General features: G+C 46.8%; 1 protein-coding gene across 8 annotated transcripts in view; it reads left to right on the top strand.

The window, feature by feature from the left end:
- Positions 1–17664, top strand: part of IRF2 (interferon regulatory factor 2) — a 152067-nt gene extending 134403 nt beyond the window's left edge. For all 8 annotated transcript variants that reach the window (XM_029584746.1, XM_029584673.1, XM_029584455.1 and 5 more), the window contains 3 exons: positions 3704–3865; positions 7012–7055; positions 16257–17664. In XM_029584746.1, coding sequence (XP_029440606.1) covers positions 3704–3865; positions 7012–7055; positions 16257–16619 — 569 coding nt within the window. In that variant the 3' untranslated portion in view covers positions 16620–17664. The remainder of the gene's footprint in view (positions 1–3703; positions 3866–7011; positions 7056–16256) is intronic.
- The last annotated feature ends 8098 nt before the right edge of the window (positions 17665–25762 follow it).

Genomic DNA, 25762 nt, shown 5'->3' with positions numbered 1-25762 from the left:
CACTGTAAAAAAAAAAAAAAAAAAAAAAAAAATGGTTCCAGTGCCCCTGCAGTTGTGCCACAGTGATAACCAATGGGCATTTCAGCTTTGCTGGCCTACCTGCTCCCTAGGGAAGTGCAGCTTTAAGGACAGTGCTGTTGACTCCCAGCAGGAGAAAGCAACTTTTTTTGTAACTGAATGTCACTTTGTCCTGGGCTCACATTGGTTTTCCCTCTGGAAGCGCTGCAAGTCCCTGTGGGTGCATTTGAGGTGCTGCATGCTCCCAATAGCAGCTCCCTCCTAGATCCTGCGAGGGGTGGGAAGTAAAATTGCAAGTGCCGAGCTCCCCTGATGAAGGAAGGACCGCCCCATTGAAGTCTGCGAGCTTGAAATGTTTTTTTTATAGGGAGATTTTCTTTTTTTTTTTTTTTTCTTACTCTTTAGAGCATAGCGATTTGAATGCATCTTAGGGGCTGGTTTCAAAAGCCTGCAGGTAGTTGCAGAGTCTGCGGGTACGTGCCCTTTGCAAATTGCCTGGGGGGTGTGGTGTGGTGGGGAAGTGGCCCCAGAAATGTATCCCTGCTTTTTCTGCAGTTACTTTATCCCTGCAAGGTAGTGCACCCAGATCTGAAAATGCCAAACTAGATGCTTTGTCGAATACCCCACCCTATTCCCACTCCCAAGGACACCTCCTTTTAACGTGGATGCTTTTGCCTGGGGGGGGTTGACCCTTTTTCCCAGGTCAGTGGCTTGTGAAAATTGCCCTCTTCCTATCTCAGAACCAGCAGGCAAGTGATGCGGCGACTGACTGCAGCTGAGGAAGCAAAATGCAGTAGTCTGCTCACGGTTCTCCCATACTCACCAAAGCATTCGATTTATTTTCCTGGCTAAAGGGTTTTTCTTGCAAGCAGAAGCAGGGCTACAAGTGGGGAGACAAGAGTATTGCGTCAGCTGTTCAGTACTGGAGTGCCTCAGCTTCCGGTCCCAGTGCCCGCGTGGATAGCTGAGCTCCTTAGAGCACAGACTTAGTAGCACACTGGCGTTTTAAACTTGATAATTCACCACAGTTACTTGTTGAGGAAAATCTGTAGAAAGTGGGCCTTTCAGATTGTTTCAAACCATGCACTCGGTATTTGAAAAGAACGAGCAACATTAGGACTAAAATTGCACGTATGCTCAGGCTCAGCCTAACAACTGATCAGATTTGTTCTGCATTTGTAGCTTGGTCCTGCTATTGTGGATTGTTTTGAAGGAGGAGGCTGAGACTCTAACGAAAATGTCTCCCTCTCCACCTATGAGTGTATAAATACATTTGTCTGAAGACACTCTTAGGCATATACATTCTTCCAGAGTAGCAAAAGATCCCGGGCCTGCTTGGTATTAGGTCTAACAGTGCACCTGGGGGACTGATTTGAAGGCCCAGTAACAGATCTTTGGTTCTCAAACTCCTTCTTCTGCTCACCCGGCCAGTGGGACCTTCAGGGTGCTGCAAAAATAGCACTTGAAGCCCTGGGGATTGGGAAAAGGAATCCTACCCCTCAGACCGCATCAGCACCTGGGAGGTGAGGTTCAGGATGCACGCAGATTAGGTTTCCAGGAGCCACGGTCTGTGGCTCCTCACCAAGGACTTGTACCGCGATCACAGACTGAATTACTGGAGGAGGGTGGGACTGGTGTGTGTGTGGGGGGGGATCGCCCTGCTCACAGCCGTGAATGAAGTTTATGGTGCCTTGGGCGGACCCCTGTGTGTCATAAATGGCTCTGAGGGGAGATGGGGGCTGGTGCCGCAGTCTGCTCTGGAATTCTCACCCATTTAGGGATAGATTTTTCAAAAGGTTCAAGCTGGCAAGCTCTCAGTCTATAGAGCGTGTGCCTCCCTATGCAGCAGCTATAAAGTACCGTACATGTGGAATCGGTTTCCTGCCTCAATCAGACTGGAATCATTCACCTTTTTGAAAAACGGTGAAAACCTGGCAGTTTTTTCACTGCTGATAACCCTGATGATGATACATTTGATTATTTCAGGGTATTAGGTTAAGTTTTGTTTTTAGTCAGGGCTGTTTTATTTTACTGTTGCGATTGTATTTAATTAATGAACCCAATTTTGGGGTATGGATTAGGGTGACAAGAATGTTGGTGAGGGAGATGTAATGTAGGGTGGGATGCTTGGTATGTGTATTGCTGTTACAGTGGTTGGGTGAAATAATATTGATGATGGCTGTGCCTTCTTATGGGATCGTGTAGAATTGTACGGGGCATGCTGGGCTGGGGTTGGCTTTGAGGCTGGATGAGATAAGGGGTAGCGATGCAGCCACTGGTGTTATGCTTGGGAAAGAAAATAGATGGTGGCTCTGTGTTGTGTGGGTGTTTACTTCATAACTATTTGAGTATCATCCTGACGTGGATTTTCTTTTATGTAAGAGTTTTGTTGTATTGTTTCTATCTGTTTGTGTATTGTGTACCACTGTCCTAGACCATCCTTTGAGATCAGGAAAGAAGAGATTTCAACTAAATAAATGTGTACTTTTTCCCATAAAAATAATAGTGTTCCTGGAAGCGTCTTTCGATCGGGGAGAAAACTACTTGTGCATATTGGATTTTCCAGTTTACGCCTGTAGATTTTCCCATTTAAGTCGCTGCAGGGAAATAGCTGGTGTAAGTCTCTTTTTTTTCAGGTGGATGATCACAAAGAGTCTACCCAGTTTTCTCAGAATTTAGCCCTTAAGCGTGCACCGTTACTTCATTCTGGCACTCAACCAGAAAAATCGCGACTCGACATCCTGCAAGCACGAGAGAGGCACTGCAGAGTAGCCTCTTTACTGCCCGTGTAATCACAGAGGAGAGAGGGTTTGTCTGGCTTAACTTTAGGAGTTAGCAGGACAAAACCTGAGATTTTAATACTCCCCCCCCCCCCCCCCCCCCACTCCCTGGCTGGATTTTGTCTGGATAAATCTTTGTCCTGGGGTAAAGAGAAGCAGTGCTGGGGGTTGTTCCTGGGACGTGATTTCTCTTTGTCTGGGTAGCGCTGTTGTTCAGCACTGCCCGTCCAGAGTTAGCCAGGTAACAAATACTAAAGTAATCCTGATAATAAAGAACACTTATCTGGGTAAGTGCCGCTGAAAATCCACATCGATATTGACCTCCTAGATGTTAAGGCATGTGGGCCCATTGAAAATAATGGGCTCAGGAATAAAATGGTATTCCATCAAACCAGAGGAGAGTTCAGTTTAGTGAAGGCCATGTGCTAAAAAGATGAAGTGGAGTCTGGATATTTTTCAGGTGCGTCTGCTTTTGGATCACAATCCTAACAGCCTTGTGAAATAAAGAAATACAAAATCCCACTGACAGTGCTTCGGAGTCTTAACTTATATGTGCGTGTGTGTTTTTTTTTTTTAAGATGGGAGCTTAAAAAAAAAGGATTATTAAAAATGCAGTTTTGATAAAAAACAGGCCCACTTGTATTCCAGAAATCGGCCCTTCTCTTTATGAAACCTGTACTGGGTATGGTTTCAGCCTTTCCCAGAATGGTTTAGAAATAAACAGCGAATGGCTGGCAGCAAGCAAGCAAGCTCAGGCTCTCGCCACAGTCTTCCTAGGTGCAGAGCCAGGCTCCGTAAGCCTTCTGCACGTGCACCATCGCAAGCTCATTGTCTCTGCAAGACATGTAGATATAAAGTAAGATGAGTGGGAGAATGAACAGCGTGCCTTTCTCTTTCTGTTGCAGTATGGAGCCCGCAGTACCCTGACAGCAGCGTGGACGACCAGGTGATTGTCAGCAACCCTCCAGACGTGTGCCAAGTGGTAGAAGTGACGACAGAAAGCGACGATCAGCCATCCAGCAAGGTTCAGCACTACCCACTCCAGATCTCCCCCGTCTCCTGTGCAGGTAAGAGGAGGGCGCCAGCTCGGGATTTCACGCAGCACCCTTGGGTGCTTTGGAAGGCACCCCGGTGGAGAGGTGAGATGGGAGTGAAGAGTGGAAGCAAGCCTCATTACCTAATAATTTCTACTTTTAACCCCGGCATCCATTTCTGACCTTTAGTCTGGCATCCTCTTTGGTGCTTCTCATTTTCTGTCTGACCCAAAACTTGAAGTGCAAAAGTGTCGTCTTCAGTTATGTTGTCGCTGTCAGGTCTTCCTGAAGAGGGCGAGTAGCATCCACCTGTTGTAGCACAGGCAGGGAACATTTGTACAGGGAGAAAGAAAACACTTGTGCTCATGGCCGGCAGCTGTTCAGGAGTTGAGGTTTTCTTGAATTTTGTCCTTTAGATCTCTCAGCGAGGTCTGTGTTTCAGACTACTGGTAATGGGGGTCAGCTGAGTGGCTCAGTGGCAGTGCTAGGCTTGCAGACTTTCTAAGCAGGCCGGATGGACCTCTTGGGCCTTTTTCTGCCGACATTTGCTATGTTACTAGATGATGCAATTTTTGGATTAGGACAAAGCATAGAAACATTTCTGCCCCTAGGATTGGCCCCGTCATCTTCTCGGCTGGCATAGGCAGGAGTTGGGAGTCTGCACACATTATTTGTCTCCTGCCGCTGGCTTACATTCTAGGGCCATCTTTAGGCCTGGGCAGCATGAACGTTCTGAGGCCCAGGTGCTGTCACACTTTTTGCCTAAAGATGTCCCTGGGTAAGAGGAGGGTTCTGAGGCTGTTGGGACAAAATTGTCGGGAAGCTAGAGGATGCCAGCTGCTGGGGATAGAGCTAGGAGAGAGGTTGCTGTAAGAAGTACATGAGAGTCTGAGGGCAGGAGAAGGCAGAGACTAGGAAATGTCCTGAATAAATGTGGATCTGTTAAGGAAGTTAAAAATCCCTGTGTATTTTTTTATTAGAGTTAGTACATAATTGCAGTGTTTCAAGACATTAAGGTAGTTGAGCATTGTGCTTAGTCAGCCTGAAGGGCTGCTTTCTGTAGTGTACATCTTTTTCCGCTGATGTTGACAGCACCTCGCCAAGGTTGTGTAATATGTTAAGTACTGATTTATTGCATAATCTGAGGTGGGGCTGTGAACTTGTGTGTGAAAGCTGTCAGTGACTTCTTTCAAGTCTAATTTTTTCTTCATGTCTTGTAAATACAGTTCAGCTTTCAGTGGTTCCTCTCTGAGAGGGGGTTTTTGAGAATGGCAATTTTTTTCTTTTTGAATGCTGTACTTTGTGCATTTTAAATCTATTGGAAGGAGTGCTTAAACAATGATTGCTTGTAAAAAGAGAGAATAAAATGTATTCCTCTAGGGCTAAATAAAGCTAGCTACGTAGGAGACATTTTTAATTTCACTCCTGATAACAGATTCTAAGATGTGTGGGCTGAAGAGCCTCAGTTATAAAATGAATTTGAAAGAGAAGAAATCCGAATTTCTGAACACTGATTTTGTAGTCTGATGTCAGGGCAACTTTGGAAGGAAAGATAGTGAAGAAGTGAGGCATGTTAGCAAAAGCAGCAGATTGCCTTGGACCTTGGCTCCTCCACTCCCTTCCACACCCTCTGCACACATCTGACACTTTCACAGTATGTCTTACGCACAATATACCTGCCCATGTTTACAAAAGAATCTGTAGATCTGTTATCGTTAAAGGAAAAAAAAAAAAGCAATGTTCTAAAACCAAACCTGGGCTATGTAAACTATTAGTCTTATGTTTTGCTTTGGCAAAAAAGAGAAATGCTTCCTTGGTACACAGATGGCACTGTATGTTGGGTTTTCCCTTGATATTCTTTTTGGAAAGCAGGAAGAGATACATTTTCCCTTCTACACACGTTATTCTCCCCTCCCTCCCCCACTACAAACCGCTCAGCCCACAGGCGCTGTTCTTTGACCTTTTTCATTTAGTCTTCCTGTTTTGTCCATGGTGATAATGTTATCGTGTCTCCAGTGAGGCCAAGCGATAAGGCGTCACCTCTCACCCCGCACTGCACAGTCTCAGCCTAAAGGTAAAAAATGGACTGTCCTCCGTCCTTATCATAGGCTTTGGGCTCCATCTGTGCCGGTAGCTGGGTGTTAGGTTCACCAGGATGGGAGGAGAACTCGTTACGTGTTTGTGAAAAATCCTTAAAAAGATGGCCCAGCCGTGCACACAGTGCAGAAGATGTCTTTGCAAAAATAAAACTTGGGTTTAGCTGAGATAAAGGTGTCCTGGGACTTGGGGGAGGGTTTATCTACTAACTGGAGAAAAAATAATTTCTTATCTCTGCGCTTGCTTAGGGACTTTGATCAAAGCCATATATGACTGCTTCGTACTCTCCTCCTCCTCCTCCTGCATATTATTTCAATAGCATTACTAGATCGACAGTGTTGTACCTGAATAAGTGAAGGTACCACACGCAACACCTGAATAAAAATCCTATGAAAAAGAGTTTGAAATCTTAGGGCCTGATTTTAAAAAGCATTTATTAAGCGTGTAAACCTGGGTTTTACACAGCAAATGCATTTTACTCGAGTAAGTGGGCTTTTGAAAATTGCTACAGTGTGTGCCATCGAATTGTCCATAGGATTTACTCACGTAAATGCACTTTGCCTGAGTAAATGGCTTTTGAAAATTGCTACAATAGTAGTTACATTTCCATGTGTAAATGCTTTTTAAAATCAGACCCTTGGATTTTAGTTCAGGTGCAAACAAGGCTCGGCTGTCTCCAAAGTACTCAGCTTGACTCTTTTTACAGCAAAGGATTAGAATGTAACCCGCTTTGAAGTGCCCGAAAAGTGGAATATAAATCAAATTCATAAATAAAGCATTAAAGATGACACAGGAGGAGAATAAGAGAATGCTTGAATGTGGCTTATCTGAGCCACCTGCTTGCATGTGAAAGTTGGAGCCGTGCACTCCCAGCCAGCCTGTCGCTTCTGTGTGTGGGATGTAGCAGTGAGGCAGCAGAGCCTGGGACAGAGCACTGGCTTTGCCTGTCTGGCCTTGTCTTGAGTAGCAGCGAGATCTCTGTACCGACCCTTGGAGAAAATCCCAGCTAGGGAGAGTCCAGCCATTGTCATAGAAGATGTATATGCCTAATGTAATTTTTCCACTTCTGTGTGTTTCTACAGAAAGCGAAACGGACAGCGTGCCAAGTGATGAAGAGTGCGCGCAGGTAGGTACTGGTGCTTCACTATATCAGCCAGCAAACCCTCATGTTTTCCTTTTTGAAGTCCAGTTTTTTTTTTTCTGGGAGTCTCTGTGAGCAACGCTCCTACGCTGTCTAATTTATTTCCAGCCTTGATGGTCTACGTGGTGTAACCAAACCTTGCTCACATGCTGGTACTGTGCTTTTAATGTGATCTGCTCTGGAAGCCTTCCTCCTTTTTAAGGAAGACAACCAAAAGAAAAAGATTCTTTGAGGTCAATATTCAGACATGGCTGGCTATGTAAGTTAAGCCGGATAAGACTTATCTGCCTAACTTAAGCCAGGTTATTCAGCGGTGCGGCCTTGCCACTGAATATACCCGGATAAGTTAAAAATTAGCCAGATAAGTTATCCATCTAACTTTAGCCGGATAACATAACCAGATAATTTTGAATGTCACTACTTATCTGTTAAGGGTAGTAACTGCCGCTCCGTGCAAGTTACCTCTGAGCCTTATGTTAAGAGTACAAATATTTACAACCAAAGCTAAGCTTGATTTACAGATAGAATATGAGATATTAATGTGTATCCTGCCCAGGTGGCGTAGTCTGGCTAAAAGAATATTCCCTAGAAAGAAAGTAAATGCAGAAAAATCATGATTTTCCCACCCAAATAGTTGAGGATAGAATATTCTTGAAAATAAGCAGCTGCATCTCTGCTTCTAAACACTGCGGAAGAACAGCACCGCCTCCAAAAATGCACTAAAAATAACCTGATGGGTGACTGATGGGGTCATTGGTAAGAGCAGTGAATTTTCAGGCAATTGATTTGATTACCAAAGCATTTCGGCTGCCCAAGACGGTGGCTGCTTGACTGTGTTTAACAGATGGCACCGTATGTTCTGATTAAATAAACATTGTGCTGTGACTCAGTTTATTCAGCATTGGAAAAATTCAGTTATGCTTTTGGACAGCCACTTGCAAATACATCAGTAATGGTAAATGTGAGATTAGGTGCTTTCCTTGTAGACCTGTTCTCTGGTTTATTAGACTAAAGAAACTAGAAGGACGTAGCAACAAAAGCAAGCAGATCATGGAAAAAATGTGTGTGTGTGTGTATGTGTGTAAGGCTCGGAGGGTGATGGTCCAATGGCTGGGTTCAGGGCGCCTGACTGCAGGGTTTTGGAAAGAGCCTTGGGGCATTGCCCCTGCAATGACCAGACTTGGTAGATTGGGGGGCAGGAATCCCTGACCAGCTGTGAATGACGGTAGATGGGGTCGGATCCCAGCCATGGGTTCATCTGAGCCGGAGGCTCAATGGGAGCAGAGGGAAACTGCTGGGTCCAAAAGAAAAGAAATATGTTCAACCTTCCTTTTATGTTAATGGGGAAAGGGTATGCATCTTTCACGTAACATCATGCAGACTTTCCATATGTCTGCAAGGCTTATCGCATGTGTTGTGACTGATCACATTGCTAAAACATTTTCCTTTGAGGATGAACGGGCAGAGGTTTCTTCCTGCCCCTTGTTTGGAATTCTAGCTTGGTTGGGACTGGCCTGCCTTGAGCATGGTGCTGTGAGCCTTCATTGGAAAGAACCTGGGTTATTTTCTTCCGGTTTTCTTAATGTTCCTTTCTCCTTGCAGCAACAGTCCTTGGCCAGTAGGCCACAAGCTGCAGATCCTTCCAAAACCCAGCTAGCATGCACCCAGAGACTGCCCCTCTAGGTGTCGCCGTCGAGCAGTGGCTGACACTTACTTCCCCCAGGGCTGTGAACGCGGCCTCCACAGCATCCCTAGCCCCAACCAGGCCATCAAGCAAAAATTAAAATGATGCCTAACTAGCACAATAGTGGCTACAAAAGTCACAGTTGTTTGCAACCATCTTCACTTTCATGCCATTTAATTTTTTTTCAGGCTGTTCTCTGATTCAGGTTTTTCCTCTGTCATTTAAGATGGTGATCTCAGCCCAGTCCCCTAGGACCCCCTGGCCAGTCTGGTTTTTGGGATATCTACAATGAATATACAAGACAGATGCTTGCATGCACTACTTCCATCCTATCTCCTGCAAATTTATTGTGGGTATCCTATAAACCAGACTTGCTAAGTGGCCCTTAAAGACCAGATTGAAAACCATGAATCTAGGACAGAATGATGAACCACTCTTTTGAGGCAATAGAGTTAGTCTAATGTTAAATTTCCTAGCGTGTAGCCAGATGGACTCAGACCAGTGGGTTATGTGCTCCTCTGCTAGCAAATGGGAGACGGAGTCAGATTTCAAAGCTGATGTCACCCTAGATAGACCCCTGCACTGACCTCACTTTCTCCTAGCAGATGCGGACACTATCCCACACACTAACACAGTGTTAGGAAAATTGCTACAAGAAGATAAATTTACCTTAAGAAGATCGAGCCCTGCTCTCCTGCGGTGATACCTATGGGTCCCTCCCCGTTGAGAATTCCTGAGGTGATCTCCGATATCCCTCAGAGATGCCTTGGTCCGGCAGCCAGTTCCCGGCATGGACTTAGCCCCCAGAGTGGCTGAAAGGCAGTGGGTGCACATCCAAGCGCGGTGGTGAAGGTAAAACCCTCTCCCCCCACAGCTGGAGACCTTCCGACACACAAGTGGTAAGCACCGAGACCAGGTAAGAAGGAAACTTTAAATTCAGGTCTCCGGTCTCCAGAGCTTGGATCGCCGTACCAACTCTTCTTCCGGCGAGTTAAAAGGGAGCACCGATTGGGTTGAGCAGCCTTGGTTGGGCTAGTCCCCTATCTGGTGCAAGGGTCCACACACTTTGAGATCCTCGGGGGGCGCCATCTTGCATGCGGGGGTTTTCGGTGCCATCTTCCCTTCTCGTCGGTGGTATGTGCAGGGCATCTGGCAGCCAATGCACATAACTTGTGCACATCCTGTACAGTTGCGCACATAGCTGTGCGCACAGTGGTGTGCACAACTGGGCCCTGCGCACAACCGAGCCGCGCGCATAAGTTAGCTGCGCACACAACGGAGTGCACTCCATGCGCATAACTATGGCCGCACACAAATCCTCACTGTGCGCATAACTACGGCCGCGCACAATTCTCGTATGCAGTGAGGCTAATTACTTGTGCGCCCAAACATAGATTCAATGGCACCGGCGTCCAAGAAGACCAGACGGCACTCTCTTTGTACAGCCTGCCACATAAGAGCCGTGCAGCCTGAACTGGAGGCCTGCCTGTGTCAGCTTTGCAAAGAAGCCCAAGGGGAACCAAAGCCTGGTCCTTCACTGTCTGAGGACGGGTCTGGAACCACTACATACGATAGCTCCCCGGACCTATGCAACTCCGAGATGACTTCTCCATAGGAGGGCACCTCAAGGGCCCCTACTCCAACTCCCCCTGGAATTAACATGGACTCAGGGTCCTTCTCCTGGTTAGAATTTTTCCAGGGGCTGCAAGCCTTTGTACAGGCACAATCAGCCCCGGCTGCAACACCGGCTCAACCCCTGCCGGAAGCACAAAATCCTCCTGGCCTTACTCGAATGCCTCGCCTAACTAAGAGTCTCCCTGACAGGGACCCAGATACCTCAGGCGATGATGACGGTTCCCTGGAAAAAGGAGAAATCCCTCTAGGTCTGGAACCATACCGAACCATGCTTCGTTTTTTCCACAAGGATGAATTGCCAGCCCTTGTTTCCCAGACTCTGAAGACTCTGGGTATCCCAGGCACGGATCCTATGGTGGAACCAAAGAAGAACCCCATTTTGGTGTCCCTTCGTAAAGCCTCATGCTACATCCCGATGATGGAAGCCATCCAGGAACTGACTGACCTGGAGTGGGATGCCCCAGAGGCCAGCTTTAAAGGAAGTCGGGCCTTGGAAGCCTTATACCCTCTGGAACCAGTGGCCAAGGAATGCCTGCACTTTCCAAAAGTGGACGCATGGTCTGCGCTGTCTCAAAGCGAACAACCATTCCTGTTGAGGGAGGGGCTGCAATGAAGGACACTGAGGACAGAAGATTGGAGTTCATCCTTAAACAGGCCTTCGACACAGCAATGCACTGCAGATTGCTTCCTGCTGCGCACTGGTGGCACGTTCCTGCTTGCTCCTCTCAAGAGAGGCAAATAACTCTGGAACGTATACTGGGGAGACGATGGAACCTACAGCAGCCTTCCTGACGGACGCAAGCTCAGACCTAGTGCATACCTCAGCCAGAGGAGTAGCCTTGGTAGTAGCAGCCAGAAGACAGTTATAGCTGCAAAATTTATCTGCTGACGCGACCTCTAAAGCGAATCTCACAAGAATGCCCTTTAAAGGATCTCTCCTATTTGGAAGTGAATTGGAAAAGTTAGCCAGCAAGTGGGGCGAATCCCCATTGCCTCGACTACCGGAAGACAGGGTAAAAGATCTCAGTGCCCCTCGCCAAGAAGAGCCAGGGACAGAGGTTCTCAACACTTTAGATCCTACAGGAACTCACAGTTCCAAGCACCCCGTCCTTCCAGAAGGCCCCAGTCCTTTCAGAACCGACAGACCAAGAGAGGAACAGGCCCGGGGGCAAGCTCCGGCCGTGCTCCCCAGTGAGAAGAGGCCGATCCATCCACAGGAAGAGGAAATAGGAGGTCGAATTTCCCTCTTTACCAAAGATGGGTCAAGATCATGTCAGACAAATGGGTACTAAACATCTCTGGAGTTCCGCAACATCCCTTGGGACAAATTAATGATGTCACCCTGCCACTCCGATACCAAGAGACTGGCAGTGGAAGTCACTCTGACAAGATTACTCAATCTGAAGGCAATGACTCAGGTTCCTATGCCCCAACAAAATATGGGGCGCTATTCCATCTATTTTATCGTTACCAAGAATGAAGGATCATTCCAGCCCATCTTGGACCTAAAGAACGTCAACCGTCATCTGCGGATACTACACTTCTGCAGGGAGACCCTTTGCTCCGTAATAATGGCAGTACAACCAGGGGAGTTCCTGATCTTCCTGGACCTCTCCGAAGCCTACCTTCACATTCCAGTCCATCAAGAGCACCAGCGTTTTCTACGCTTTGCGATACTGGGTCACCATTACCAGTTCCGAGCGCTATCCTTCGGCCTAGCAACTGCCCCCAGAACATTCTCCAAAATTATGGTGGTCGTGGCGGCAACACTAAGGAAGGAAGGGATCTTAGTACACCCTTACCTGGATGACTGGCTGATCAGGGCAAAGTCTTCAGAAGAGAGCCGGCAGTTGACCATCAAAGTCAAAAACCTATTGCAGGAGCTCGGTTGGGTCGTGAACACAGGCAAGAGCAGTCTGCAGCCTTCCCAGTCTCTAGAGTTCTTGGGGGCCTGTTTTGACACCAAACAGAACAAAGTCTTTCTTCCTCCCCCGAGGAGAAGGAAGCTGATGGAACAGTTATGACGATTGATGACCAATGTGCGCCCCAGAGTATGGGACTATCTTCAAGTCGTAGGCCTCATGGCATCAACCCTGGAAGTCGTTCCATGGGCAAGGGCCCACATGCGACCGCTTCAGCGGTCCTTGCTCTCATGCTGGAACCCACTGTCCCAGGACTACTCAATTCGCCTCCAACTACCAGCAGAGGTACGTTCTCAGCTTCAGTGGTGGCTACAGGAAGACCACCTAAGCAGAGGAGTAAACCTATCACCACCAAACTAGATCTTGCTCACCACGAATGAGAGCCTGCAAGGAAGAGACCATGGACAATGGAGCAAGGAAGAGGCGGAATGGAACATAAACCGCCTGGAAGCTCGAGCAGTCAGACTGGCTTACCTGCGATTCAGCCACAGACTCCAAGGTAAAGCGATTCGAGTAATGTCAGACAACGCCACAACGGTGGCCTACATCCACCGCCAGGGAGGAACCAGGAGCCAGCAGGTGTCCCTGGAGATAGATCCTTTTGTGGCATGGGCGGAGATAAACCTACAAGGGATCTCGGCCTCCCACATCACAGGAAAAGACAACATCTCAGCAGATTTCCTCAGCAGAGAGAGCCTGGACCCGAGGGAATGGATGCTGTTGACCACAGCCTTCCAACTGATAGTGAATTGCTGGGGCCTACCAGCCATGGATCTACTGGCCTCCTATCTCAGTGCCCAAGTCCCCAGGTTCTTCAGCCGCAGACGAGAGCCACACTCCCAAGGGATCGACGCCCTCGTCCAGACCTGGCCAGAGGAAATCTTACGTATGCCTTCCCCCCATGGCCACTAGTGGGCAAGGTCATCCGCAAGATAGAACACCACAGGGGACTAGTTCTACTAGTAGCCCCAGATTGGCCAAGACGCCCATGGTACACAGACATGCAAAAACTCCTTGCGGGGAGCCCTCTGTGCCTACCTCCACACAGGGACCTTCTCCAGCAGGGCCCAATTCTTCACGAAGATGTAGAGTATGGAGGCATAGAACACACTTGAGGCAGCTTTCATCGCAGGCAGGAAGAGAAGGCAAGGGATGAGCCCTCACGAGGCTCTTCCTTTTATTGTACATTCATACAAAGGCAGATGATGTGTCATTACATGATTGGCTACTTTCCCCATAGCAACAGACGAGTCCTTACACTATTGGCTTTGGCTCAGGGGGTGTGCACGGATCATTTCATTGGCTGCTGAAATCTATACCTCCTGACTTTGTCCTGCCTCTGACTAGGGAACACCCAGCCCTACTTTCAGGCTATCAGGAATAATTATAAGCCAGAGAAATACATGACAGTCAGGTATCCTTTCCTAGGCAGAGACTTAAGCACAAGTGATACTTTTATTCAGACAAATGTCAGGGAGAAGGGAAGTTAGTGTTTAAACCCTGATGAAATGGCTTGCTGGCAAGCGCATATTTCCCACACGAAGATCCATCTCGATTCTCTCTTATGGTTTGGCCCTTGAGAGGACTCGCCTGAAGAAGTGCAGTTACTCAAAATCTGTGATTGACACCCTGCTCCGAGCTCGCAAGTTCTCCACATCCCTGACATACATACAGATCTGGAGAATATTCGAAGCCTGGTGCGAGGATCGCGGGACTCTCCCGCAGACAGCCAAAATCCCCATGATACTGGAGTTCCTAAAGGACGGTATGAGGAAGGGGCTGTCTCTCAATTCACTCAAGGTCCAAGTAGCCATTCTCTCCTGCTTCAGAGCCGAAGTGAACAGTATCCGTCTAGCAGCTCATCCGGATTTGACCCATTTCCTAAAAGGGGTTAAGCAACTCCGACCACCCCTAAAGTGGCCGGTGCCCCTATGGAACCTCAATCTGGTATTAAACTTCCTAGTGGGGGCTTTTTTCAGACCAACACGCGGTCTGTCACTATGCCTGTTAACATTGAAGACGATATTCCTGGTGGCAATATGCTCAGCTCATCGTATCTCTGAACTACAGGCACTATCCTGCCGGGAACTGTTCCTTAGGTTCACTCCTGGAACCATACAGCTGTGCACCGTTCCCTCCTTCCTACCGATAGTGGTTTCTGAGTTTCATCTGAACCGAGCTATCTCCTACCATCTCCTGATGAACATAAGGACTCTGAAGATTCACACCTTCTTCGCCATCTAAATGTCGGCAGACTCCTGGTGCGATACCTGGAAAGATCGGAACCGATGCGCAAAACGGATTGCTTGTTCGGCCTTCACAGCGGCAAGTAACAAGGAGAAGCGGCCTCGCGAGCAACCATAGCCCGCTGGTTCAAGAAAGTAATCAAGGCAGCCTACATAGAGGCAGGGAAGCCCTTACCACTGCAGGTTAAGGCTTATTCTACTAGGGCCCAAGCAGTATCTTGGGCAGAAACCAAGCTGTTATTGCCCGCCGAGATCTGTTGGGCGGCGACCTGGTCCTCCCTACACACCTTCTCCAGGTTCTACCGCCTGGATGTTCAGGCCCGAGGAGACGCAGCCTTCGCAAGGCCCGAGGAGACGCAGCCTTCGCAAGGATCACAGGCAGCTTTTTGCCCTGTCCGTGAGTAGCTTTTGTACATCCTACTGGTCTGAGTCCATCTGGCTACACACTAGGAAATGGAGAAATTACTTACCTGATAATTTTGTTTTCCTTAGTGTAGACAGATGGACTCAGCATCCCGCCCACGGCTGCCTCCAGAGAAGGAGGACCTGGGAAAGCGAACCTCGAGACTAAACTAATACGGGTAAGCCGTTGCCTACCCTTAGTTCAAGACACCCACAGTTAGTCTGGTGTCGGTGTTGACTTAGTTGAGTGCACTGATGGTCTCCAGTTTTTGAAATCAGTTGAATCAGTTAACCAGTTGAATCAGTTAACCATTTGTAATCAGGTTTTACTTTCTGTACTTTAGTTTGCCTTTCTGTATATTCCATAAGTCTTTGCTCTGATATCTATTAATCCCCCAAAGATTCCCAATTGTATCGATTGATCTCCCCTTGTAAATACAAGATGCCCCCCCCCTGCTATATATATATAACTATGCCTGTACCTCCCCGGTACTGTTCCTATCGCCCTCTTGCTGCCTTCTTTGCTGCTGTTACTTTTGCCTGTTTTCTCGCTGCTCCCCTTCCCCGCCCCCCTGTTTTTTGTACTTTTCCGCCTTTTCAGTTATTGTGTAAACTGGCATGATGTTTCGCACGAATGTCAGTATAAGAAAAGTTAATAAATAAATAAATAAATAAATAAATAATAAACCAAGTTTAATAAGTATAACCAAGTAATGCCAAATATATATATCCACAATGTCTTTTCGAGGAAGATACTGAGGAAGTGAGGTCAGTGCAGGGATATATCTAGGGTGACATCAGCTTTGAAATCTGACTCCATCTGCTAGCAGAGGAGCACATAACCCACTGGTCTGAGTCCATCTGTCTACACTAAAGAAAACAAAGTTATCAGGTAAGTAATTTCTCCATTGCTGGTGCTGGAGAAGGGTGGGAAAGGAATTTCTCATTTCAGTGGAAGGTTAGGAAAGAGCCTAGAATGTAAAGAGAAAAGTAACGGGTACAAACTTTCCCCCTCTATCTCTCTGCTATGAACCTTATAAAGGGAGTGCAAGTCATGCATTCCGTGAAGACAGGGAAAGGGGAAAGAGAAAATGCTGGATTGTTAGTGCCAGTAACTGAGTAAAGCTAACAAGAATAAGACTTGAAAAAGTAAGGGAGATACAGGATGATTAATGAGAAAACCATTCACAGGAAATTCCTTCAGCCGTTGTCACTCTGCCATGTGATTGGTTATTTTACAAATAGTCGCTAGTCTTTCATGGTATCCATCTGACGTGTTCTTGCTCCTGTTTTTAAGGAACAGCGTAAACGGAAAGGGAAGAGCCCTGAGAGGGCACAGTTTCTGAGTACTTCAGTTAAGAGGGGCACCTGCTTGCTTCCCAGCATGGCAACGTTCGTGACCTCTAGCAAGCCTGACCTCCAAGTCACTATTAAAGAAGAGAGCTGTCCAGTGCCTTACAACAGCTCATGGCCTGACCACCAAATAACTATGAAAGAAGAGAGCTGTCCAGTGCCTTACAACAGCTCGTGGCCTACGCTCCCTGAAACTACCTCTCTCTTCCCTGCATCCTCCAGCAGTAGCAGGCAGGACCACGAAACCCGAGCAAGTGTGATTAAGAAAACCTCGGATGTTGCTCAGCCACGGGTCAAGACCTGTTGAGGATTGAATATCGTTTTCAATTTTTGTTTTTCATTTTTCTCCCAGATCACTTGTTTTATTATGTCCTGTTGAAAACGACATATGTCTCTGACACTGGTTCAGCGAAACTTGGGCAGAGGGGAGGGCTGGGGGAGGTGGGGGTGGTGGTCAGGGTTAGGGAAAACCCAGATCGGTGGTGGCGCATTGATCTGACCGCAGTGGAGTTTTTAACTCGGGACTTCAGCCATCCAATACCTGCAGCCCTGTTGACTCTCCCAGGTTACTGTAGAAGACGAGCAGAGCTTTCTTTCGAGATCCAGTACTGTCAAGAGGACCAATACCTGCAGTGGCCACAGAGGTGACACTCACTGTGGATCAGGGCCACGAAAGCACTAAAAGCCTTAGAGTGGAAGAGGAAAATGTGAACCAGATGGAATTATGTTTGTTTGTTTTTCTTTAAAGAAAATAATAAAATAAAGACAAGAAAATTAACTATTGTGAATATGTACATAGTGCAGTATTAGCAACGTTGCAGTCTGCTTCTGCACCTTATAAATAGCACTTACAGAAATAGGGCCTTTCAAGACCTTGCGCTCGTTAAAAGGCACATGCTCGGTCCCCCGTTTTTTAAAGGCCATACCTGCTACAATATATTGTTGTAGAGTGAAATAGCATTTACATCTTATATGAATGTTGTACATTTTTAAGACTGCTTTTTTTTCTAATCTGCTATTCTTGAATGCTGAGGTACAATTAAAAAAAATTATGAGAGATTATGCAAATTCCAAAATAAAAAAAAATTCTAATCCTTCCCAGAGCAAGCATTTTTTTTAATTTTTTATACAGGGGGATATTTTATTCAAGATGAAATCTAAAGTGAATATAATTGTTTTCTATCTTTTCTATGGCAAATTTATAATTTTAAGATTGTTTCCTGTTTATCATCAATTACTATGTCCTTGTGGCACTTTTTTTTTCAATTTTGTAGAGGGTAAAACAGCTGTTATGAGCTATCATGTAGCATTCGAAGTATCCTGTGGATTAATAAATAAATATATATAGTTGCGTTTTGTCTTGGCTTCTTTTTGAGCAGCATTCCTCACAACTGAACTACAGACTGCGCACCAACACACTAAACTGGTATCTGCCTACAACCAATAAAGGTAAGATTTTAGTATAATATAAATTTGCTGGTGCCGGGGGAATGCAGCAGGATGTTGCTCTTTGCTTTGAGTGTACAGAAGTTGTTTCACAGTGAAAGCCTTTCTTCAGAATAGGCTTCCATGTGACCCTTGCGGCTTCATCCGGCTCCTTGGGCTTCTAGCCCAATTAGAACCTGCTCCACGAAGGATTACATCACTATGAGCTTCCTGGGGTTTTGCCTCCCATCTTATCCTTTTACTGTCCTGGGCCTGGTGTTACACAATATGGGTCCCATCAGAAACACACACACACGCACACAGACAGAGAGACAGACACACACATGTAAAATTGTCCAGCAGAACTTGAGTTCTCTTGAGTTTATTCTATGGTGATGTCCTCTCTGGGCTTGACATTATTAAGAACATAATTGCCATGCTGGATCAGACCAAAGCCATTGCGTCCAGTGGGTCACAAGTATCTGCAGATCCCATAAAGACGATTTAATTCCTGTTTCTCACACCCAGAAATAGCAATAGCTTTCTTTAGTCTACCTGGCTACTAATGTGTTAAAGACTTTTCCTCTAGAAATTTGTCCAAATATCTTTTAAATCCTGCCTATACTAGTTGCCTTGATCACATTCTCAGGCAACAGATTTCACAGTTTGTGCACTGAAGGTCAGACTTTAAAAGGCCTGCACGTGCAGAATTCGGGGGTGACGCACGTGGCTGGGCCCTGTGTGCGCCGCGCGCATTTTCTAAAGGGCCCGGCCACGCACGAAACCCCCCAATACGCACTGAAGTGCTGGGCCAGTAGAAAGGGTGAGCCAGGGGGCGGGGTCGAGGTGGGCCAGGCCAGTAAGCCACCATTAGAAACTGTCCCAGGGAAGTGCGTGCCAGCAGCTGGCTCGCACTTGTAACTTACTTCTGCTCATCATACTATGTGTCCACGTGGGGTCCCTCTTCAGTCTCTTCTTTTCCATGGAGCTGTAAGCCTTGCGGTGTGATTGAGTTCACATTGACTGTTTTTAGCCTTGTGGGAAAACGTTGTTTTTTCGTGTTTTTTTTATGGTGTTTTCTTCAAGTCTGTCGAAGGGTCCTTCTCAGTGCCTTCCTGTTTTTGACGTTTTGGGTAAGTTTTCTTGGTTGATTCCCCTGTGGAGGTGGTGCCCGCTGGCCATTGGTACCCACTGCTATTGCTTTCGAATTTGCGGCCCTTTTGTTTCGTCCCATCATTGCCATGTCTGGTTTTCATCAATACCCCCAGTGCCCAAGGACTAGGTAGATAACCAATCCTCATGATGTCTGTATCCTCTGCCTGGGGGCATCGCATGACATCTGGGGTTGCAGCTTATGCACCCAAATGACCCCGAAGGGAGGTAGGATTCGACTCGACAAGATGGATCAGTTTTTCGAGTTGAGGAAGTCTGAGCCATCAGCATTGGTGGCATCAGTATCAATGGACCTTGATGCCGCACCAGTGGACACCGTGCCATCCACATCAGCAGGACTGTCTATTGCATCAGTACTGTCAGCGGATAGGGGCGCCAGAGACAGACTGTTGTCAATCTCCGGCGGGCCGAGGATGCTGGGTTCATCATCTTCAGCCTCGGCATCAGGGAAAGACTGGGCTGAGCATTGAAGGAAGTCTAAGAAGCATTGGCACTGGTCCCTGTTGGCGAGGAGGGCCCATCCTCTATCGGTGCCTGGCGTCAGTGACTTTCTCCACTGGTCCTGGTGCCAGTCACCGATCCACCTCATGGTTCCTAGAAAGATCTGGCCATCCCTCCTTTTTCCCAGTCAGTGTTGCCATCAGCAACATTTTTTGAAGAGCTGGACCGTTGAGTCATGCTAATGATAGCCCCCTGTTCAGTTCCATCGGTTCCTGCACCTCTGGACAAAGGCCAAGCACCTAGGGCCCCATCCCCTGTGGCATACAGTGAGGATATGACCTCTGAGGGAACAGATATGACCTCTGAGGGAACGATCCGAAGTAGTCCTCCAAAGACTCTGATGGTCAGACCCTTCTCCAGATGAGCAAAGAAAGTCCCCGCCTGAGGACTTAACCTTTGCGTGTTTGTTAGGGTGATGGCAGAGGCCGTCCCATTTGAACTTTTGACAGAGGAGGAGGATGCAGGCACAAAATGCTTGAGATCCTCCAGTTCATGGAGCCTCCTAAGGAGATTGTGATGGTCTCAGTACACAAGATTCTTAAGGAGTTTTTATTTATTTATTTATTTATTTATTTATTTAACAGTTTTATATACCGACCTTCATAGTAAATAACAATATCGGATCGGTTTACAATAAACAAGAATATAACTGGGGTAGCAATTCAAGTAAACGAAAGGTAAACAATAGGTAGGAATGAGTCAAAGTTACAATCAACAGGGTAAGAGAACTTGGAAGCTGGAAGGAAGCTGGAAGGAAGACGAGGCAGGAAATAAATAAATACAAAGTGATACCATAGTGCGTACGGGTTAAAGCTTAATGGTGCTTTAATCTGGAAGAGTCAGAGTCCATTCGTGAGAGTTGCTGCTGAGGATATGGGAACACCCCTTCACAGTGCCTTCTGTCAATACGAAGGAGGATGGGGTCTACTTCATCCAGAAGGCTGCCAGATTTGATAAGCGTCGGCTGCTTCACCAGTAGGTGGTGGTCGAATCCACCCTCAAGAGGGCCAAGCGCTCTCGAACCCATTCCTTGACGCCTCCAGGGAACGACCACAAAGCAACGCACACTCTTGGGAGGAAAATGTACCAAGGCACCATGCTTATTGCCCGCATTGCTGCCTACCAACTCTAAATGAGTCAGTACTCACGGGACATCTGGAAGCAGGGGCAGAGGGTGGCCTAGCAGCTGCCTCAGCAGCAGCAAAACACCTTCATGTCGCTGGTGCACAAGGTCTGGAGTGCTGGAAACACTAGGTCCATGCAACTTACAATGTTTTCAAGATGGCATCAAGAGTCTCTGCAGCAGGAATAGACACCCGCAGAATGGCATAGCTGTGGGCCTTGGCTCTCCAAACAGAGGTACAGGATTGACTTGCTGACATGCCGTGTACTGCAGAGAATCTTTTCGGAGATAGGTTGAGGGATGCTATGACCCAGCTCTGTGACCACCATGAAACTTTCCAACAATTCTCTGCCACTACTCTGGACCCATCCTCCTCTTCCAGGAGGCTGTCGAGACCGGGGCCAAGGAAGTCTTTCTTTCACTAAAGGAAGTACTATCATCCACCTCCTCACTTCCATCAACACCATCAGAGCTCCCGTGGCCATCCCAAGCCCCAGCCGGCTCCTTACTCAGCTCCGGGGACAAGCTTTTGACTGGGCCACAGGGAGCCTAGGTCAGTCGCACATACCCGGGACGATGGGAACTCCGGTCGGGGGCAAGCTATGGTTCTTTGCAAACCAGTGACCCAGTGTAACCTCAGAGCAGTGGGTGTCTCCAACAAGGGTTCCAATTGAATCTATTGAGTGTCCCACCAAATTGCCCTCCATGCCCATATTGGGGGCCGGTAGTGCATCAGGAGGTACTATTAACAGAGCTCTCCTCCCTTTTAATGGCCAGAGTGGTCAAGCCCTTACGACCAGTGAAAAGAGGGCGGGGATTCTACTCCAGGTACTTCCTGAATCCAAAGAGAACAGGAAGACTTTGTCCTATCCTAGACCTAAGAGCCTTGAAGAAGTTTCTAAAAGAAAAGTTCAGTATGGTTTCCCTAGGCACCTTGATCCACCTTTTACAAAAAGCGACTGGCTATGCTCCCTTGACTTAAAGGACTCATACACCCACATTGAGATCTTCTCCAGCCACAGGAAGTATCTACGATTCGGGGTGGGAAAATGGCACTTCCATCACCAAGTGTTGCTGTTCTGGTTTGCGTCTGCCCCATAGATCTTCACAAAATACCTGGCTGTGGTAGCGGTGCACCTCCGAAGACTGGGGGTGTATGTCTTCCCTTACCTAGATGATTGGCTAGTCAAGAGCACATCTCACGCTGGGGCTGTCAGGTCCATGTGCTTGACCATTCAGGTGTTCCCCAGAGTCCCATCTCAGCCCGTCACCTCAATTGGACTTCTCAGGAGCCCTGCTAGATACGGTTCAGACCAAGGCCTTTCTGTCTCACAGCAGAGTTTCAACAGAGCCAGCAGGTGCCAGCCTGGCACATGTTGAGGCTGTTAGGCCATATGGCCCCAACCGTCCATGTCACTCCCTTGGCACGTTTACACATGCACAGAGCCCAATGGACCTTGAGGTCACAAAGGTGCCAGGCCACTCAGAACTTCCAACATTGCATCCAAGTCTTAGTGGCGGGTATTTTACAATCTGGAATGGGAGATTTTCTTTTGGAGTCTCTCCAGCCAAATTGTGATAACCACATATGCATCTACCCTGGGGTGGGGAGCTCATGTAGATGGACTCAGCAGCCAGGGTCTGTAGTCCGCTCAGGAATGTTCTTGTCAAATCAGCTTCCTGGAGCTCCGGGTGATCAGGTACGCGCTATGGGATTTCAGAGATTGACTGTCCAACAAAGTTGTCCTGATCCAGACCGATAATCACATAGCCATGTGGTATGTCAACAAGCAGGGAGGCAAGGGATTGTATCTCCTGTGTCAGGAGGCAGTACAGATCTAGTTGTGGGCCCTGTCCCATGGGATGGTGCTCAGGGCCATGTACCTGAGTGGGAAGGATAATATGGTAGCGGACAGATTGAGTGAGCCATCAGACCCCACGAGTGGTTCCTGGACCAGGGGGTAGTGAATCGGGTATTCTGCCTCTGGGGAGCCCAGATGTAGATCTGTTCATGTTCTCCAGCAACAGGAAGGTGCCTTGTTCTGCATTCCGTACAGGTCAGATGGCAAACCAGCTTCGGACGCCCTTGCCCATCTTTGGGGAAAGGGTCTTCTGTACACATATCTCCAATATGTGTACAGAAGACCCTTAAAGACTTAAAGCTTCACGAGAACAAAGGGACTATGATTTTCATAGCCCCTTGTTGGCCAAGACAGGTCTGGTTTCCACTCTTGCGGGAGTTGTCCATCCAGAAAGTGATCAGTCTGGGGACTTCCCCATAGTGATATATGCTTGTTCTTTCTGAATTGATTGTAAAGCCTGTTGCTAAATTATTGTTCATTGTAAACCGAGGTGATGTTTCGAAACATGCCGCGGTATATAAAAAACCTTTAAATAAATAAATAAATCGATCAATCAATCAATCATGCAAGATCAGGGCAGGATGCAACATTCCAACCTCCAGGCCCTGCCACTCACAGCCTAGATGTTGAGAGGTTAATTCTGCAGCCACTTGATCTTTCAGAGGGTGGGTCTTGGGTCCTGGTGGCTTCTAGAAAGCCTTACACTAGAAAGTCCTATGGACTGAAGTGGAGGAGATTTTCCATGTTGTGTGAGCAGAAGGCCACACCCACAAAAACTGCTTGATTATCTCCTACACCTATTGGAGGCTGGCTTAAAAAATGTTAAGAGTTCATCTGAATGCAATTGGCACATACCACCATGATACAGATGGTACGCCCATCTCTATACATCCTATAGTTGTATGTTTCATGTAGGGCCTGCTTCAGTTGAAGCCTCCCCTAAGGCCTCCTGCTATATCTTGGGACCTCAAAGTGGTGATAGCTCAGCTGACGAATGCTCCTGTGACCTGAAGTACCTGACCTGGAAGGTCATATTTTTGGTGGCGATCACTTCAGCACGCAGGATCAGCGAGCTCCAGGCCTTAGTTAATTATCCATTTTATACTAAATTTTATTTCGACAGTGTGATCTTGTGTTTGCCCCCCAAGTTCCTGCATAAAGTGGTGATGGATTTCTATCTTAACCAGTCAATCGTCCTGCCAGTATTCTTTCCCAGGCCCCATTTGCACCAAGGCAAACTAGCACTGCACAGTTTGGACTGCAAATGAGTCTTAGCCATCTATCTGGAGCAGTTATTTAGAAAAACATTGTCACTTGAATCAACCGCATCTTGAAGCACTTATCTGAGATGTAAAGTCTAAATAAGTATTCTACTCTATCCAGGCATTCAGCATTTGAACTCAATTACTAATAACCTGTCAACTGCAGTATCTAGTGTTTAGTGTAAAGTTTTATTTGCATATAAAATACTCTTAAAAAAAAAAAGTCATCATATATTGGGACCAATGATTTAAATTTGGACTTGGTAAGTACGTATTAAATGAAGAGCTGTGGTAATGCAAAATAGCCCTACATTGTGAAGGTCCTTGACTTAGTATTTAATTATTAGTGTTTTATATATATATATGGAAAAAAACACTCCAAATAGAGTGGGGCAAAAGCTCTTGTGAGATTGAGTAGATACAAATTAAAATATAATTTTTAACTACAACACTTTATTTGTATTTATCCACAAACACAAGTATAAACAGTAAAATAACACTTAAACAAAAAGTTATTCTTACAATCCCTTTGAGAGCATTAGAAACAATGTCTTACACAACCAACATTGTAAAATGTGTTTACTTTGTAACTATACAATGGTAAATCTAACCACATGGGATGACTGACTTTAGGTACAACTCAGCAAAAATAACCATAATGTTGAAATGACAAAAATACATGATTGTTAACAAAGTGTTTATATTGACAAAATGCAAAAAAGATTAACTTTTCCTGATAACCCTCTCCAATATTGCTCACAAAGATATTCAACAGAATGGCCCCAGCACAGATCCCTGAGGCACTCCAATAATCTCATTTCTTTCCTGAAAGAGATTCCATTTAACACTACCCTCTGTTGTCTGTTACTCAACTAGTTTCTAATCCAGTTGACCCAGGGGCAAATTGGCCTATCATGGGATCAGACTTCCTCTGGTGGGCTGGTTGCTCCCATTACATTTTTTTTTTTTTTTAGCTTCCAGCTCCCAGCCAAAGAAAAGAAGAGGGGCTGCTACGACCCGAAGACGAAGCTGTGGAAGTGGTGTGGTAAAGAGGCCTACGAGGCTGCTGCAGTGACCAGAAGATAGCCATGTGGGGCTGCGGCAGTGAGACCCATGAGGCCGCTGCCGTGGTCTGAAAACAGAGAAGCCTGCGAGGCTGCAGCAAAGCCCATCCTGCTGTGGCCAGAAGACAGCCATGCAGGACCACGGCAGAGCCGATTCTGCCCCAGCCAGGGGAGAAGCCTGCAAGGCCGAGCAACCCTCCCCCAACCATGCAGGAGCAGCGCAGTAGAAGTGCCATCCTTCTACCTCCTTTCCAACAGTGAGGAGCAGCGTTGCCATCCAACAGCAGCCAAAGACAAGGCCCAGCAGAAAGAGGAAGGCCTGAAAGCTGTAGGTGTGTATGGTTGTGTATATGTGTGTGTGTGAGAGAAAGTGCCTGCATGTATGTGTGTGCATGAGAGCGAGCGAGCCTGTGTGTGTATGTCAGAGTCTGTATAAGAGAACGAGAGTGCCTGCATATTTGTGAGAGACTGTATATGTATGAGAGAGCAAGGATCCTGCATGTGATTGTGAAAGTCTGTGTTTATGTGAGAGACTGCATGGGTGTGTGAGAGCAAGAGAGCCTGTGTATGTAGCATCATATATGTGAATGAGAGAGAACCTGTTTGTGTGAGATGGGGGGAGAGAGGATAAAGATTGTGAGCCCCCCCCCCCCCCCCTCAATTCACAACAATCTGGGTGTCTGGAAATCAAAAGATCCCAGGTATGGAAAGTTTTAGATTTTTAATCTTATTATTTCAAATGTTTGGGTGTTATTCCATGTGTCTGCTGTTTGGGAAATATTAGAAAAAATATGAGTCATTTTAATTACTGGATATTTGTTGGCTGTTGCCTGCTTGACAGTTCTTTTTATTAGTATGGTTTTAATATTATGAATGATTTATATTTCTTGACTTTATTGCTTAATGTTTTATGAGGAATGATGATGTTTCTGCTTTTCCATTGTTGCACTGCATAATATAGTCAGGCATGCTGTGGTTTCCAGAGCATGTATGTGAGCGAGAGTGAATGAGCCAGTGAGCATTGTGTGAGTGAGAGAACA

Source organism: Rhinatrema bivittatum, chromosome 1 (genome assembly GCF_901001135.1).
Source record: "Rhinatrema bivittatum chromosome 1, aRhiBiv1.1, whole genome shotgun sequence".
NCBI lineage: Eukaryota > Metazoa > Chordata > Amphibia > Gymnophiona > Rhinatrematidae > Rhinatrema > Rhinatrema bivittatum.
Note: the sequence above shows the minus strand (reverse complement) of the source record. Positions and strands in the feature narration are given on the sequence as shown.